We start from the raw sequence: 18,652 nt of genomic DNA on the forward strand, positions 1-18,652 counted from the left end.
CCTTCCCCTTCCCATGTTTTCTTTCTCACGTTACACGGTTACAAAATTTTTCAGGCAAAACCCTTTCCTTCCCTTCCCCACTTTTCTTTCTCCATGTTTTTTTTCTCCCCACGTTTTTGTTCTAATGTTTCACATTTACTGCACAGTTTCAGATTCCTTCCCTTCCCCTTCCCCTTCCCCACATTTCTATTAAACCACTTCTTTCTTCTCTCTATACATTATTCTCCCTCTCTCCTCTGCTCTCTTCACTCTATTTCCTACGACAATTTGAGACAATTTTTCCATACAAGTTATTTGAAAGCAAAGCCCCAAAAGCTAGAATGTTGTCAAGCTACCCACCTTCAATGGCATCCCACCACCGTAACACTGCCGGCACCACATCATAAAGATATTTTCTTATATACACAAATTTTGGCAATTATTATGATTTAGGTTTGATTGTTTTAGACTACTTAGTTTTGATTTACGTAGCAGGCCTAGATTTGGTTTTGATTAAGGTTTAAAATTTAGAATTGGTTTAAGAGAGTTAGAGAGATGAGAAAGAGAAGGGCACCATTGGAGGACTTTGAAACAACAAAGAATGAAATGTAGACAGCTTTTATTGTTCTTCGTCAGCCCATGCCAAAAAACCCACACGGTTAGCCCCTATCCTATTTCAATTAATTTGCTTTCCTCATCCTTTACGTTTACAATTATGTTCCTGTCACCTTTTAAATTTTATTTTCATATGCTAGAAATTTGCATATTTCTTTAATATATTTTTTGAATAACTTTTCGCAACTCAAATTTAATCTTCTCCAATCTATTAGAGTCTTATTATTTGGACGAGTTCAGACACTAAAAAGAATCTTTCTCTTTTGGTGAGTTCGAATGCAGCCTCTGCCTCTCCATAGCAATCTCTCTCCATCATTTTTGGGGTTTCTTATTAATGTGTGTTTCATCTATGTATTTTGTTATTGTTGATGAGATTTGAAAATATTCTTTTTGTTTATCTATTAAAGAATACAACTTTGTGTTTATTAAAATTAAAAACGGTTGCTACTTATTGGGTTGTGTTCAATGCATTTTGTGATTTGCCATTTAATAGTAGGTCCAAGGTGAACTCATCATCATCTCTCACCAAAGCCACTGCAAAGCTGAATAGAGGTAATCTAAGATAAACAAGTTTCTTCCTTTCTTCTTTTTTTGGTAATTTAATTTTTTTTAAGATGAAGGCATAGATATATATATTAAAGTTACAATTTGGCAAAGGCATCCAAAAAATTTACAAAATAATTTATTAGATATAGGCAGCCAATTGCTTGCAAGTAAGAGAGACTACAATTTCAATGAATTTGTTTTAAAATGTCAATCTCCTCCTATTCCTATGACACATATTTTGGTAGTAAACTTGGATTGTTTGGCTTGACAATTAGAACATTAACAAATATGCTCTTTGTTCTTTATGAGATATATACATGTTGATTGTGAGATTTATGTAGACATGTACTTATGCATGTCTATGTGCTTTTGCTTTTGGAAAATTGTACATTTTTGAGGTTCTTGAGTAAAGGATCTATTAGTTTTTTGTTTTGTTTTTTTTTTTTTTGGTTATGTGTATATGTGTGTTTTGATGTGTTAAGCATTCCAATTTTTAGTACTATTCAATTTTGAGAGGTAGATGTTAAATTGTGTATATGTTTTAGCAATCTAACATTGATCATCTTGAATGCCATTTTATTTTATATAAAAATTGAATTACCATAAAAGCGATAAATGTATTAGACAAAAAATAGAATATAGAGGCCATCTATCTATTCATTGCATGTACTTATTGTATTTATTTTTTCATGTTTGTGGTTGTACATGATGAAGATAGGGTTACACACTATTTTTGTTTTATTGATTTTTTTTTTTGGTAATAAGCTTAATTTAATTGTTGTATTTGAATTTTTTTCTTCTTTGTTTTTATTAATTTTTATTTTATATGTTGTTTTTAATTAGCACCAAAAGAATGTACTGCTATGTATGTACTTTACCAAAAGGTATAATTTGGTTTAATGAAAGAATTTTGATATATTGTGAGCAAGTTATTGGGGGTTTAATACATAAATTTTGAAGTTAGAATAGTGTGTTGAATTTGGCAAATGTACGGTAATGGAATAGTGTGAAAATTTTAGAAACTTCTCTGTGTAGGAAGCCAACTTGAGTCCAACAATAAGGCCATCAACATCTAGGTAGTCTCTTTGCATGTTTTTGTTTCAATTCTTTTCCTTCCTCTAATATAGTTTTGTTGTTTAATTCGTCAATTGAAATTGAAAAAAAAAAAAAATTCCTTATTCTAGATGAAATTTTTTATGAGTTTGTATTTTGTGATCATGTTTAGTCTTTTTATGTGGGGACAGTTTTGGGTTTTTTTAATTTGAATGATGTAGGGCCCTAAGTTGCCAATGGTTTCTACAATTTTGATGAGCACCTTTTTTTTTTTTTTTTTCATTTTTAATTTGAATTGTCATAATTCTTAACTGATAGCATCATTGAATTTTGTGCATACATGTTCTCCTGTTTGAAAATGTAAAACACCCTATCTTCATCTTGCGTTTTTCAGTTCATAGCCTATCATTAATATTGGGCTAGAATTTGTTGGTTTAGGCTTGGTTACATGTACATTTGTTAATCTTTTTCTCATGAGATGATAGGACACAAAAATGGGGTTATGTGCCTCTTGCAATATTTAAGCATGCGTTGAAGGTTGTGTTCTATATAATTGCATGTTTTTAGTACATGATTTTTGTTCATATTCATTGTAGCATAATAGTCTCCTACTTTTTCCCCTCTCCAATCTATAGTTCCTTGAGTTATTGTTCTTTTGGTGAATAATTATCTTTGATATTGTTAGATCCTTCGCATGTGGTCTTCTAGGGTAAATATGAAGGTGAATTTTAATGATTCAAACGAATCTATTGACTTAACTATTCAATTATATAAGTTAGATTTTATTTCTTTTTGTTGTCTTATGCTTCTTCTCCTCCTTTTTTTTACAGAAAAAAAAAGAAAAAAGAAAAAAAGAAAAAAAGAAAGTAAACATGTGTGTACCCCCCCCCCCCCCCACAAAAAAAAAAAAAACTGATTTTTTTTACCACTTTTTATATTCCCGTAAAAATAGTATAAAAATTTCCTAAAATCATCCATTATCAAAATGTCCTTGTTGAGAAATGAGAATAAATAATAAGTTAAGAGTACATTTGGTACATTGAATGAAAATTACGACAAGAATTGTAATCTTTATTACTAAGAATAAAATGTGTTATAGCTTAATGACTAAACCAATTCATAAGTTTGGTTATAAGTTATAATCTATATCTATATATTACTAAAAGCTGAAGCGTAGTATTTAATGTTGCTATGCTCACGTTGAGCCACGTCAGTAGTTATGTCATTTCCAACCTCTTTTTTTTTTTTTTGTATTTTTCCTACAAATTAAAAAAGTTTTTACTCCTTTTAAAATACTAATAATCTCCACTATAAATTTAAAATAGTTTTGATACATTTTAAAATACTAATAATCTCCACCATAAAGCCCCATCCCACCATAAAAGCCCACTTCTTATACATTTAATTCCACCATAAAGCTCAAACCCAAAGCCTTTTCAACTTAGACCCTTTGTGAAAACTTTCTGAAACATGGCTACAAAATTTTTCACTCAAAACCCTTCCCCTTCCCCTTCCCATGTTTTCTTTCTCCACGTTACACGGTTACAAAATTTTTCAGGCAAAACCCTTTCCTTCCCCTTCCCCACATTTTCTTTCTCCATGTTTTTTTTCCTCCCCACGTTTCTGTTCTAAGGTTTCACATGTACTGCACAGTTTCAGATTCCTTCCCCTTCCCCTTCCCCACGTTTCTATTAAACCACTTCTTTCTTCTCTCTATACATTATTCTCCCTCTCTCCTCTGCTCTCTTCACTCTATTTCCTACGATAATTTGAGACAATTTTTCCATACAAGTTATTTGAAAGAAAATCCTCAAAAGCTAGAATGTTGTCAAGCTACCCACCTTCAATGGCATCCCACCATCGTAACACTGTCAACACCACATCGATGAAGGTATTTTCTTATATACACAAATTTTGGCAATTATTATGATTTAGGTTTGATTGTTTTAGACTACTTAGTTTTGATTTACGTAGCAGGCCTAGACTTGGTTTTGATTAAGGTTTAAAATTTAGAATTGGCTTGAGAGAGTTAGAGAGATGAGAAAGAGAAGGGCACCATTGGAGGGCTTTGAAATAACAAAGAATGAAATGTAGACAGCTTTTATTGTTCTCCGTCAGCCCATGCCAAAAAACCCACACGGTTAGCCCCTATCCTATTTCAATCAATTTGCTTTCCTCATCCTTTATGTTTACAATTATGTTTTTGTCACCTTTTAAATTTTATTTTCATATGCTAGAAATTTGCATATTTCTTTAATATATTTTTTGAATAACTTTTCGCTATTCAAATTTAATCTTCTCCAATCTATTAGAGTCTTATTATTAAGACGAGTTCAGACACTAAAAAGAATCTTTCTCTTTTGGTGAGTTCAAATGCAGCCTCTGCCTCTCCATAGCAATCTCTCTCCATCATTTTTGGGGTTTCTTATTAATGTGTGTTTCATCTATGTATTTTGTTATTGTTGATGAGATTTGAAAATATTCTTTTTGTTTATCTATTAAAGAGTACAACTTTGTGTTTATTAAAATTATAAATGGTTGCTATTTATTGGGTTGTGTTCAATGCATTTTGTGATTTGCCATTTAATCATAGGCCCAAGGTGAACTCATCATCATCTCTCACCAAAGCCACTGCAAAGCTGAATAGAGGTAATCTAAGATAAACAAGTTTCTTCCTTTCTTCTTTTTTTGGGAATTTATTTTTTTTTCAGATGAAGGCATAGATATATATATATATATTAAAGTTACAATTTGGCAAAGGCATCCAAAAAATTTACAAAATAATTTATTAGATGTAGGCAGCCAATTGCTTGCAAGTAAGAGAGACTACAATTTCAATGAATTTGTTTTAAAATGTCAATCTCCTCCTATTCCTATGACACGTATTTTGGTAGTAAACTTGGGATTGTTTGGCTTGACAATTAGAACATTAACAAATATGTTCTTTGTTCTTTATGAGATATATACATGTTGATTGTGAGATTTATGTAGACATGTACTTATGCATGTCTATGTGCTTTTGCTTTTGGAAAATTGTACATTTTTGAGGTTCTTGAGTAAAGGATCTATTAGTTTTTTGTTTTTGTTTTTGTTTTTGTTTTTTGGTTATGTGTATATGTGTGTTTTGATGTGTTAAGCATTCCAATTTTTAGTACTATTCAGTTTTGAGAGGTAGATGTTAAATTGTGTATATGTTTTAGCAATCTAACATTGATCATCTTGAATGCCATTTTATTTTATATAAAAATTGAATTACCATAAAAGCGATAAATGTATTAGACAAAAAATAGAATATAGAGGCCATCTATCTATTCATTGCATGTACTTACTGTATTTATTTTTTCATGTTTGTGGTTGTACATGATGAAGATAGGGTTACATACTATTTTTGTTTTATTGATTTTTTTTTTTTGGTAATAAACTTAATTTAATTGCTGTATTTGAATTTTTTTTTCTTCTTTGTTTTTATTAATTTTTATTTTATATGTTGTTTTTAATTAGCACCAAAAGAATGTACTGCTATGTATGTACTTTACCAAAAGGTATAATTTGGTTTAATGAAAGAATTTTGATATATTGTGAGCAAGTTATTGGGGGTTTAATACATAAATTTTGAAGTTAGAATAGTGTGTTGAATTTGGCAAACGTACGGTAATGGAATAGTGTGAAAATTTTAGAAACTTCTCTGTGTAGGAAGCCAACTTGAGTCCAACAAGAAGGCCATGAACATCTAGGTAGTCTCTTTGCATGTTTTTGTTTCAATTCTTTTCCTTCCTCTAATATAGTTTTGTTGTTTAATTCGTCAGTTGAAATTGAAAAAAAAAAAAAAAAATCCTTATTCTAGATGAAATTGTTTATGAGTTTGTATTTTGTGATCATGTTTAGTCTTTTTGTGTGGGGACAATTTTGGGTTTTTTAATTTGAATGATGTAGGACCCTAAGTTGCCAATGGTTTCTACAATTTTGATGAGCATTTTTTTTTTTTTTTTTTTTCATTTTTAATTTGAATTGTCATAATTCTTAACTGATAGCATCATTGAATTTTGTGCATACATGTTCTCCTGTTTGAAAATGTAAAACACCCTATCTTCATCTTGCGTTTTTCAGTTCATAGCCTATCATTAATATTGGGCTAGAATTTGTTGGTTTAGGCTTGGTTACATGTACATTTGTTAATCTTTTTCTCATGAGATGATAGGACACAAAAATGGGGTTATGTGCCTCTTGCAATATTTAAGCATGCGTTGAAGGTTGTGTTCTATATAATTGCATGTTTTTAGTACATGATTTTTGTTCATATTCATTGTAGCATAATAGTCTCCTACTTTTTCCCCTCTCCAATCTATAGTTCCTTGAGTTATTGTTCCTTTTGGTGAATAATTATCTTTGATATTGTTAGATCCTTCGCATGTGGTCTTCTAGGGTAAATATGAAGGTGAATTTTAATGATTCAAACGAATCTATTGACTTAACTATTCAATTATATAAGTTAGATTTTATTTCTTTTTGTTGTCTTATGCTTCTTCTCCTCCTTTTTTTTACAGAAAAAAAAAAGAAAAAAGAAAAAAAGAAAAAAAGAAAGTAAACATGTGTGTAGGGTGGTATGCCTTTGTTTAACAATTTTTCTTTGGAGTAGCTTTGTGAATTCCAAAGGAGGAAGGTCATGGATACTTTGCTAATGCTTGCTATACATAGGGCTAAACTTGGACATTGATGTTGAAATATATCCGAGGAACTTCATCTTTGAGACTTATCAAGTTTTTATGTCTCTACTCTTTCGAATAATGATTCAAAGTAATTGTTTATTCAAGTAACTACAAGTAATTGTGATTTTAATGCAAAGTACACTTGATACTTTTCTTAGTGTTCTTTGATTCAACGTTTCCATGCTACTCACAATTTGGATGTTAAAGAATCAATGATTCCCTTATTTTAGGTTGGTACTATTTTTAGTTTAGGAAGAAAAGAAAAAGGTTTATAGTCTTTTATTTGTACAATTAGTACTTTATTTTATATTTTATTTGTAGTTTTCAATGCAACTAAGATCAATTCTGTATACATACATGAAGGTGGAAATGACAGTGCTTGATGATCTTTTTTCTTTTTAAATTTTTTTTGTGTATTGCACGAGTTAACGACTAGTTTGTATAAAAACCAAGTCAAGCTAATTTGTCGTTATCATTTAGAACAACTGTACAAGTGTTGAACCTAAATGGTTCGTTGTGTTTGGAATAATCAACGTCTTCGCAGAGACTGTCAGGGCCATCCATCAGAGAAATTGGGCTTTTGACAAAATGTGAGCTAGCTAGTTTGAAATCTAGGTGGGGTCTGGTGTAAACTGTCCAGCAAATAACGAAAGAACATGTCGTATATATCAGTATATATGTGTGGTTAATTACCCCTGTAAGCCCAAAAACTCTTACAATGTCCGTATCACAGTGAGAGGCCCAAGAAGTCAAAGAGAGTGTGCGAAGAAAAGAGACAAAAAAACTACTAGGATTCAAACTGCGTGGTTGGTCCAACAAGAAGAAGATGTGGACCAAAACTGTCATGTGAAAATAGAATTTGGGGTTCAAATAATTGCGCAGCTGCTAATATAGTAACATTTTTTGGTGGTGTTTCATATTTATGATTTGAATTCTACATTTTCTTCTCTATTATTTACATTTAAAAAAGAAGAAGAGAGAATTTAAAGTCGGGTTCCAAGGTGGAAGTTATGTCCTTTTAGGCTCCGTTTGTTTCGGTTAAGTTTTCTAAGGATAGTGGATAATAAACTTGGATATATTTTTCATTAGTATAAACACAAACCTGATAAAGGTGAATGTTTTTTTTTTTTTTTTTTTTTTTTAAATCTCACATCCTAAACAAACTATCACATATAAATTTGAGGTTATAAAACACTCGCATGTATCCTTCTATCTTTACTCACTTTTTCTCCAATAGACCGGCGATTAATTATAGTTAACCCATGTTGACAACTATAAACTTTTTTTCCTCAAACAAGTCACTTCACACTTAATAATTTGCGTTAATTTAGAATTAGGGTTTTGTTTTTTCATTTGGGGCTCTAAATGATCCAAAGCAATATCCCCCCCCCCCCCCTATTTTGAATATGCTTTTGCGAATGAAAGTTTGTGAATATATAATCATTTATAATTACAAGAAATTAAAGTTAATGATTTTTCCTATTAATCAAACAACAAAAAATGTTATTTATCTCATTTCAGGATTGTAGCAAAATAAAAAAAACAAGTTGATTTTCTGCAAGTTGTTTTTACCAATATTTTACAAAGTACGTTTTCCGTTAATTACACAAACTAAGGGTAGTAGAGTCTTCTTCTTATTTTTTTATTATTTTTGAGAGACAAAGGTACTAGAGTCTAAGACCTAATCTTGCCAAGCAGTGATTATAAAGGTTGTCAAGATAAATTGAGTTCTTTATCTAAAAATCGAATAAGGCGGGGCCTGGAATCATAATGGATGCTTCCTGGAAAGGAAGATATCACTTATTAGTTCCCATGCACTTTTGGTGGCTCTCATTTTGCAGTGTACACACTGTTTAGAGCGTGTTTGGTGGGTGGGAAAAGGGGGGCTGAACAAAATCATTCCCTGCGTAAATGATGACTCCAGCTGACAGACAAAAACATGTATGTTTTCCCATTTCAATGCCTACAAATATGGGATGTACCGAAGTAGGGGGAAATCAGAAAATGACTAATAATAAAATTTTTGTGAAGTGTCGGGCAAGGCCAAGGTTTAAATTTTCTGAAAAAAACTTTACACACACACATATATAATATATATACTTATATTAAATTAGAGTAAAATTATATCTTGTATTAATAAAAAAGACAAATAATAAAGTGGCTTCATATCAATATCATCTACACTTATCAACTAGTTAGCTCAACTGGTAAAGTTTCTTATCATCAAATAAGAGATATGAACTTCAATTTCCGCCTATACAAAAAATCAATTGGTGTCTTGGTATGATGATAAAAAAAAAACAATTATTAGTAGCGACATCATAAGTTAAAACTATCTCCAAAAAAGAAAGGTTGGAAACTAAACTTGTCAGACCCTCCCTTAAAAATTATAATAATTTTTAGTGCAATTTGTGGTACCTTATGTTAGAATCTTTTTCTCACTCTCTTGTTTGTGTTTGTTACTTAAAAAAAGAAAAAGAAAAAGGAATTGAGTACCCTTCTTGAAGATATCTAGCTCTTAAGAATAAATTTCCTTATTGCAAAATTTTACAAGATGAAAAAGAGAAGCAAATGAAGCTATCCATGAGTTTTGACAATGGTATCTAACCCTATATGTTGTATGGAGGGAGAGAAGATAAAAGAAATATGATCAACGTTAGAATTATGATTAAATAATTTTTTTTAATAGCTTAAACTTTTGAAGAAATAAATTTTTTTTTTTTAACGGTTAAACTTTTGGAGACATCTATTAATTTATCAATCAAAATGTACTTAATTTTAGTATATAATCTATTAACTATTTTCCTTTCTGCTATTTTATCCTCTTCCTTCATTCTAGACATGCCTAAACAAGAAAGTATTTCAATTCTATTTACTTTGAAATATTTCCATCCCACTCTTTTGAGTTATGGGCTCTTATAAAGGATGGTTGTACCTTTTTTTTTTTTTTTAAGTTTTAAAATAAGTTTTTTTTTTTTTATAGAAATTTTAATTTTAGGAAGAAAACACGTCATTCTTTTTCTAGAAGTACATATTTTTTTCCCTGGCAATAACTTGAAGACTATTTTTAAAAATTAAGAACTGAGATATGGTCCTTTGCATTCTAAAGGTTAGAAGATTGACAATATATATATATATATATATAAGAGTTGAGTTTAGGTTACACCTAATATAACTTTAAGCAATGTTATACTACCCAATAACTTGTTATTGAATTCATATTTTATAAATCTTACCATTGGATTACATGTCCTATATATTCTTAGCATGCATGCCAATTTTCATGCTAATTGAATGTTATTTACCATTTCATTCATAAACTCATTTTTTTATGCATTATTTTAAACTACAAAAACTTGAATTTAAACAATTAATTGATGACATTGTTATTAATATTTGATTACCTTGAAATTTTGTAAGCATGAGGAATATACGAAGATAATATAATCCAACAATGGATTTGTCAAAATTGGCATCCTCTTAAAAATATTGAGTGTGTAACTTAAACACAACTCATATATAAATATGTGACAACTTAAGGAAAAACCCTAGTCACATCTGCGCTTACTTTAAAAAGACTAATCATAATTGAGACTCCTTGTAGTTGTTGATAAAACCTAGTTCAACCTAGTATATACCCGATGTAGGACTCGTCACATACTCACACATATCACACAAATTAATCAAATTAAGGCATCATATATATATATATATATATATATATAACAACTTAATGATACAAATTAAACTTCTTACATGGATGAAATTAGGACTATCCAAAGACTCGTGAAACTCGATCCACTTGAACAACTTGGCGAGTTGCGGTCAATTTCAAAATTTTACAAGCATTGAGGACAAAGGTAAAAATATGTTGATATTATTTACCATTTGAACCATAAATTAATGTTTTGTGTATAATTTAAAAATCTAAAAAGTTTGAAATGTAATATTTTATAAATAAGATAATTATTGATCATTGATTATCTTAAAAAATTAAAATATAATTCCCTTAAGCCAAGTGATGAGATTGATTTTTTTTTTTTTAAATGTCTTTGATACACAACTCTAGGATCTAGAATTGGGATATCTATCAATTTAAAATGCCATTGCCATACTCGGCCGCCGCCCACAATGTGAATTTTATAAATACCATACCAATGAAACGTAGGATGGATGAATGTGCTGATTCCAGAATTTCATCCACAACATATATATAAAATGGGGCCATTTCAACGTGAGGGTTTTTTTTTTTTTTTTTTTTTTGTGCAAGAAGGCAATTCTTTTATGTAAGTAGTCATTATCGACAAGTAAAGAAAGCACCCGTTAATTAAGCATCGAGCTAGGTACAAGCATGCGCAGCAGTCAAATGCATTAATTGGGTACAGGATGGATGAACCATCAGAAAATGAAACCCTTCTCGTAGTGGGTGGAATGTCAGCTATGATCACCCTTTTTTTCTAGATGATAACAAGCAATGTGTCAACAATGACTTGACTATAGGTCACCTCACTTCCCCTTTGCCCTTTTCCTTTCTTGCCATACATTATTGAATCCCAAATGATAAAAGTGAAAAAGCTTATACAAACTATGTTATATATATTTACACGCCTAAAAAGTAACTGAAATTTTGACTTGAAATCACGACCATAATTTTGGTTGTTTTTAATAGTTTCAATAATTTTTATTTTTATGTGTACTCGGTTGTTTTCAATGGTTTCGATAATTTTTATTTTTATGTGTAATAAACACTGCTCAAATATTACGTGTAATTATGTATAATTACTAATTATAAAGAGTCACATAATTACTAATTATAAAGAGCTGAATGGTAGATGACTCTAGAAGATTACTCATCATAGCTGTTGTTTTCTTTGAACTAAACAGTAAATACCCTTCATATTATCTGCTGACAGCTAATTTATACTGCAAATACTATTAGAATCATAGAATGTTCGTTCCCATAGTTTAAAATGTAATTTTGACATGTGTCAAATTAAACAGGAAGTCATATATGGTTACTCCAAAACATTCAAAGTAAACTGTTTTCCTTGATCAAAGGAATCACGCTGTGCGACATTTTGTACCATCAGTAGAAGAATTGGTTTGCCTTGGGGAGGAATCAAACACTGAATTCAAACAACTAGGTGTTGAATTGGAGATGAACATGTGTGACTTAAAATTGAACACTCGATCTGCGGGGTTTAACCAAATAAAAGTGAACACATATAAGTGTTCTTGGAATCCTTGGATGTAATTTTTTTAATTACTAATTGATTAAAGTAATTTTTTTCCTAGAAAAAAAAATTATACATAAACAAATAAATTAAAAATCTAAAAGAAGAAAAAAGTGCGCCAAACACGCGTAATAAACCAAATCTCAGACATTCTTCGAGAGTCGAACTCCAATTACATTCATGCTACCCTACATCGTTCTGCTTAGAGAATTCAATGCACTGGCATTGTTACCCAAAAAGCAAAAAGAAAACTCAAAGCCTTTTTTAGAGTGGATACTCAAATTTCATCATGCATTACCCACACCAGTGCAAAAGAAGTAAATATTGTTCTTAAAAAGAAGAGTACCAAAGATGAAAGAGCAAGAGCAAGAAAGTGAAAAAACACACACACACACACACACACACACACATATATATAGAGAGAGAGAGAGAGAGAGACTATGCAATCCAAAGAATTGCCTTTTCTCAAAGTAGATATATTGTGGTAATAAAATAAACTCCCCAAAAAGGTGTCCTTGTCCATTTGCTTCCACCGATTTGTCCAAAGACAAAACCCAAAGATTTTTTACATAGCCATGAAAAACAAAAACGAAAAAAAGAGAGCCCTATCTAATTAAGACCAAGGAATCAGTATCCCACAGGTACTCTTTCATCCTAGTCATTCTCTATGTAATCCTATACCAGTCTATAGACTCTATACCCCTCCAACCAAACACTGACCCACAAAAGAAAGCGACTGAAAGTGAAACCCCACAAATACCACCTTTCCCTAGTATTTCAAAATCCCACCACCATTCACCAAAAAAAGATAAAAAATAAAAAAAAAACTGAAAAACAAGGTGAAATGAAAAACCATTTCCCTGGAAAATGGTAAAACTAAAAACAAGCATTACTATTAAAAAGTAATTTAATTAATGGATCACTTCAAACCCTGGCCAGGGATGGAATCCCCTGCAGCTGCAGCAGAATCAGCTACTCCACCAGCTTCAGCACCATTCATCTGCCACGTGTTGAACCCCAAAGAAGCCACGTCAGCACCATTGCCACTCCCACCACCGCCAAAGTCACCGACTTCAGGGAATGTCCAGCTCCCTCTTCCCAACCCGAACCCCATCTCATCGAACCCGGGTATGGGCCCAAGCCCAAGCCCATACCCATTCAGGCCCAACAAGCTCGGACCTTGCGAGTTCAGCAAGAAATTGAAGCTCCCACCACCCAAATCCATGTTCTCAGCGTGAAGACCCGAAGCAGCAGCAGCAGCAGGGTTCCCTAAAACGGCGTCGTTGCCGTTGGTAATAGTGGAGGAAGAAGACGAAGACGAAGAAGTAGAAGAGGAACACGTGGCGGAGCGAGAGCGCTTAGTCATGGCAGCCTTGCGAGTCCCACCACCAACGGGGACGTTGCGGAGGGTCCCACCTTGGGTCCAGTAACGCCGGCATGACTTGCAGAAGTGGCGAGGCTGAGAGAGGTTGTAGTTGTTGTAGTAGCAGAACTTGGTGGAGGTCGAGTCGCAGCGAGGACACGGTAGCGGTTGCGCCTGCGGCGGTGGTGGGTGGCCCAAACTTTGGTGGACCCTCGTAACCGCTTTTCCTTCACTTGTTTCCGATGGCATTTCTAGTTACTAGTTAGGTACAAAGCTTCTTGTTGTTTTTGTGGGAGTGAGAGATAGATTGTTTGTGTTTTTTAGAATGAGACAAATGGGGTTTAAAGTTAGAGACCTGAGGATAGAAGATTCAGGGAATTGAATTGAGAGAGAATAGAGATGTCTTGGAAGCAGTGAGGGAAGATTTATACCGAGAGAGAGAGTATGTCTGTATATATGTGTGTTTTGTGTGGGTGGGTTAAAAATGTGGAGGGTGAAATAATAAGCTGAGGACAAAGAGAGAGAGAGAGAGAGAGAGAGAGAGAGAGGCGTAGTGGGAAACATTGACAATAGTCAATGTGGGATTTTTGTTTTTGTTGTTGTTGTTGTCGTCATAAGCGGTGGTTTGTGTACTGTTTGTAAATCAACGGCTCATCAACACGTAGCTCTCAGCTCTTGTTCGTGCGTAATGCGTTAGATCATTTGAAAAAGTGTCAAATTTTCCAAAAATCACTCTAAGTGAGTCAAGCTAAAAATATATGTAAATTTTTAAAAGTTTGAAATTATTTGACTTTTATATTATAAAATTTGAGAAATTGTAGTTTGTCTCATTTTTTTTTTTTTTAATTGATAAACAAGCATAAACAAATTTTGGTAGAAAGAAACGAAAACTGTTCATAAACCATTCGTTCATTTACAATTTTATTTTGGACTTTTTTCTAATTGGATGATTTGATGTCGACATTACAATCCAAGCATAGTCGCTTTCTTGGCGTCAGCCAATTGGTGAAAATAGTACCAGAGACAACTCTACCGTGCAACGTGGGAGGCCAAAATTTTAAGGTTTGTTTCATGAAAAGTATATACGATATGGTGCATACGGTACGATGCCTGTAAGAGTAACATGTAAGTATGAAAATTTCACATATTATACGTATTTACTGATTATCTGTACGTGGCAATTGTACATAAAAAAAATTTATTTATATAATAAAGTAAAGATTAATTTTGTCAAATAATAAATTTATTTCTATAGATACTAATTCCATACTATATTTCTATTCACATATGTAAATTTTAGAACGAGTTGATATGTTATCTGAGTGTTTGTAATTGAAGAAAAGCAAGTGATAAGTACTCATAAAATAAAATAAAAATAGAAGAATACAAAGAATAAGAAAAAAGAAAAGGACTAAAATAAGGTGCAATATCTTAAATATTGCTCAATCATTGATAAAAAAAAAAGTTTAAAAAAAAATTAAAGTGAAATAAAAAATAAAACTTAAAAATGTAAAAAGTAAAATTGTTTTGTGAGACATGATAGGGTGAATTGAACCCGGTGCACCGGATTCTAATCCAAAAGAAAGGAAGAAAAAAAATGTTATCTGGGAGTTTGTGGTTAGTGACTTGGTTCAGTTCAACTAGGGTCTCTAACAGTTGGTCTACCCTTCCTAGAGTAGACAATTAGTAGCTAGTTTTACAGCCCCAGTAGTCAGTGGTCAAATATTCTCTTGTTATCCCCTCCCCAAGCAAAACATTCAATTAATTTCTTAGCAGCCAAGGTCTTCACGGTATAGGAGCCCTGACCAAATTATTGATTGCTACAGAAATAAATAAATTAGATTAGAATTGTAAAATATGACATTGGATAAGCTTGATGTCTAATCCAAATCCATTTAGCTCCAAGAGATCAGTCAAGATAGTCATGCTCGTGGCAGTGAGTTTCTTGTGATGAATAGACCGGGATTAAGAAAATCAACTCGACCTTATTGTTTGATAAGGAAACCAACTAAACATCAATTTGGCCAGCAAATGAATTCCATATCAGCAAACAGAAAAGTGAAAAAAACCAGTGATATTTCTACTTATTATTCAGGTTGGAGGGGAAGATTGTTGTAGATAAGGGCCAGAACTGAATGATCAACTGGGCCCAAGCCTGACCTAGCTTGGTACCTTATAGTCCAAAACCACACGGTGGAAGCAAAGGGTTGCTACTGCTGTCTGCTGCCAGAGCTGAGCAAGTACATTGAGGTTGTGCAACTAACATGGAGGGTGTGCTAAGCAATGAACATTATAGTTCCATCGGAACCAGTTTCTTAAGACTTAGAATTCAACAATCAACCACATCCCAAAAAAAGTGTCCAGAAGAAACCATAATCTGTCACACTCTCACTCATCCCATCCCATCTACAATTACCTAGCAATAAGATGAGCAGTTGAGCACCATCATTTTGTTGCTTAAAGATATCTATGCACCATGAGATCACGTCCCCTTCTTTGTCGATGTTGGGGAAAAAAAGTTTTGTTTTTATATCAATCCAAATTTAGAGGAATAAATTGAAACATATGTTATGAACCAAAATTTAAGTCAGAAATAAAATAATGGTAATTTATTTTAATTAACTAATTATCTTAGTCTAAATAAAGAGTAATGTTATGATTGTAATTTTTAATATAATTTTGCTCCATCTTATTCATATGGTACGAGACCATGAGTAATGAAATTTTAATCTTATTACTTTTACTTCATTACTCATAACTGATCATATACATAAATTGTAACAAAAATTGTTGCATTGAAATTTTTACTAAATAAAATAAAACAAAATTAACAAAATATATAACACGGAACCCTAATCTTAATTATTATTTAAAACAGCACATTAAAAAGAAGTATTTAAAAATGCTTTTTTTTTTTTTGCCTCGGCAATGGAAGGTTCTTTACTCAATTAAAGCGTGAGAAGATTGACATAAAGCAAACCTAATTTTAAATTGAGTTTAAAAAGCCCCACCCGGGTGTTAAAATCACGATCCAATAAAAAAAAGTTTTTAACTTTTATTACATTTAAAAAATTAAATTGATTACTTTTTAAATTATCATTTTCTTTTGTTAATGAACGGAAGTTTAATTGACATTCTATTCTAAAATGATGATGAGAGATCAAAGATTAGATCTTGTTAATCAATATAAGTAAAGTTAATTTATCATTAGGAAAAAGTTTCCAAAATTTTTGTTTTTATTATTTTTAGATATTTTTAGATGCAGCTAGAGCAAATGTAACTGGGTGGAGTCGGGTTAAAATAAGAGGGAAGGCAAGGTGAGTAGGGAATTTTTGCATTGAATAGGTCCGACAACATGATGGATGTTGGGCAGCGTGGGAAGCAATAATTGGATTTGCCTGCTGTTTCGGTGGCTGTGGCCAACACCTTCTCTGCACCAAAGATTCCATATTTCTCTCTCTCTCTCTCTCTCTCTCTCTCTAACTTAGTACCATTCACAGACTTCGGCCTGTGCCGGATTTCTCGGCTGCCGCGATCTCTGCACCATTGATTGACCTTCTCTAATCACTGCACCGTGCTTTGTACAAGTAAATACAACCAAAATACCATATACTCGATCGTAGCAAGTAATGCTGTACTAGAGCTTGTATATATGTACTCCTATAATATCTCTTCCGTCTCTTTATGTTATGCGTGTCACTGCCCCATGTTTTGTTTTGACAGTTTTGTTACGCCAATACCAAAACCATTACCAATAAACACCGCACTACAACATGTATATATGTACCATCTATTGTACTCCTACGGCTTTGTGTGGTAGTTGTTGGAAAAGTAGGGGATGACAAATTGTGGAGGAATGAAAAAGATTTAAGTTGATTGTATATTTGTATGTGTGTTCGATTAGGGGTGAAAAAAAAAAAAAAAGGATGAAAAACTTATTTGGTTGAGAATATAAATTTATTCTTATGCTTTTACTACAAATATTTTGTAAAAATTATAATAAAAAAAAACTACTTAGGTAAAAAGAAACCTAAATGCAAGAAAACATAATACAATCACACACAATGGGAAAGGAGAAGGGAGTAGATGGGTAATTTTCCTCTCTAACTTCCTCTCCTCTCAATATGTGGGGGCAAAATTTTGGAAAGTTTGAGAGAAAATAGTCAACCCCACCAAAATCATATCCAATTTATGGGGAAAAATTTTGGTGGGTTGGGGAAGAAAATTATAAGGTCCACAAAAATCTCCTTTTTTACTCCTAACCAAGCATTGGCTTTCACCCAAAATTCCCCCTATTTTTTCCTCCCCTTCCCTTTTATTTTTGCATATTATTATTGTAGGGGTAACGGGCCCAAAAATGGATTTTAGGCCATGGGCCATGTCCAATGACATTAAATTGTCTGAAGACAAGTAGCCATTAACGAGGACATATAAATTAGTGGATAATGGAAGAAGTCTGGTCATAAAAGGTTGGAATTGTAGTCCGAGGATAAACCTCTCCTCGGCTAAGTAGAGTAGAGATCAAGGGTTTGGCCTACCACCAAGAACAACATGCCAGACAATTATACTGGTAAGGATAAGCATCAAAAGGGAATGAAACAAAGGAAAACTGAGAAATATCTAAAAGAAAGCTGCTACCACCACATTGAATACTCTGTAACCAACTTTTTGACCGCATTAAAGAAGAAATATCCCCTTACAAAGGGATCATTAGAGAATAGAGGGAAAATTGTACTTAACTCTAAGAGAAATATATAAGAACTACCATCCTTGGACTTTGCCGAGGAGGATTTTCTTTGCACAAAACTGTTTATTCCAACTTTCTAGCATTATTTAGCCTACTATGATTATTGTTCAAATCATTGAAGTTCAATTTTTAGCCCACTTTTTACAAATTCATTGTTTTGGGCCTTAGTCCTTTTCATTTTTGGGCTTCAGGTTCAATCTATGTCCACACAATTATCATCAACAATAATATATATATATATATATATAATTTCATAAATTTTCAAATGTGAGGGATAAAAAAATGTCTTTACAAAAAAAGAAAAAGTGGTGATCTAAAAGTAACCGATTATTTTGGGTAACTTTTGTTAACAAATGCTCTAAGGGTAGTAGTTAAATAATATTTTTATACATTTTTAAAAAAATAAGGT

The 18,652-nt window shown here is 32.2% G+C and overlaps 1 protein-coding gene across 1 annotated transcript; it reads right to left on the minus strand.

Moving 5' to 3' along the window:
• Positions 1-12,579: 12,579 nt before the first annotated feature.
• On the minus strand, positions 12,580-14,042 carry LOC112032779 (dof zinc finger protein DOF1.6). The gene has a single exon (XM_024065534.2). It carries the CDS (start codon positions 13,743-13,745, stop codon positions 13,053-13,055), a length of 693 nt encoding a protein of 230 aa, XP_023921302.1. The 5' UTR covers positions 13,746-14,042; the 3' UTR covers positions 12,580-13,052.
• Positions 14,043-18,652: the final 4,610 nt, after the last annotated feature.

This window comes from Quercus suber, unplaced genomic scaffold (genome assembly GCF_002906115.3).
Source record: "Quercus suber isolate HL8 unplaced genomic scaffold, Cork oak 2.0 scaffold_652, whole genome shotgun sequence".
In the NCBI taxonomy this organism is placed as follows: Eukaryota; Viridiplantae; Streptophyta; class Magnoliopsida; order Fagales; family Fagaceae; genus Quercus; species Quercus suber.

Excerpts from the sequence above, each read along its gene's own strand:
- LOC112032779 (XM_024065534.2), bottom strand. The coding sequence starts at position 13,745 with ATGCCATCGGAAACAAGTGAAGGAAAAGCGGTTACGAGGGTCCACCAA.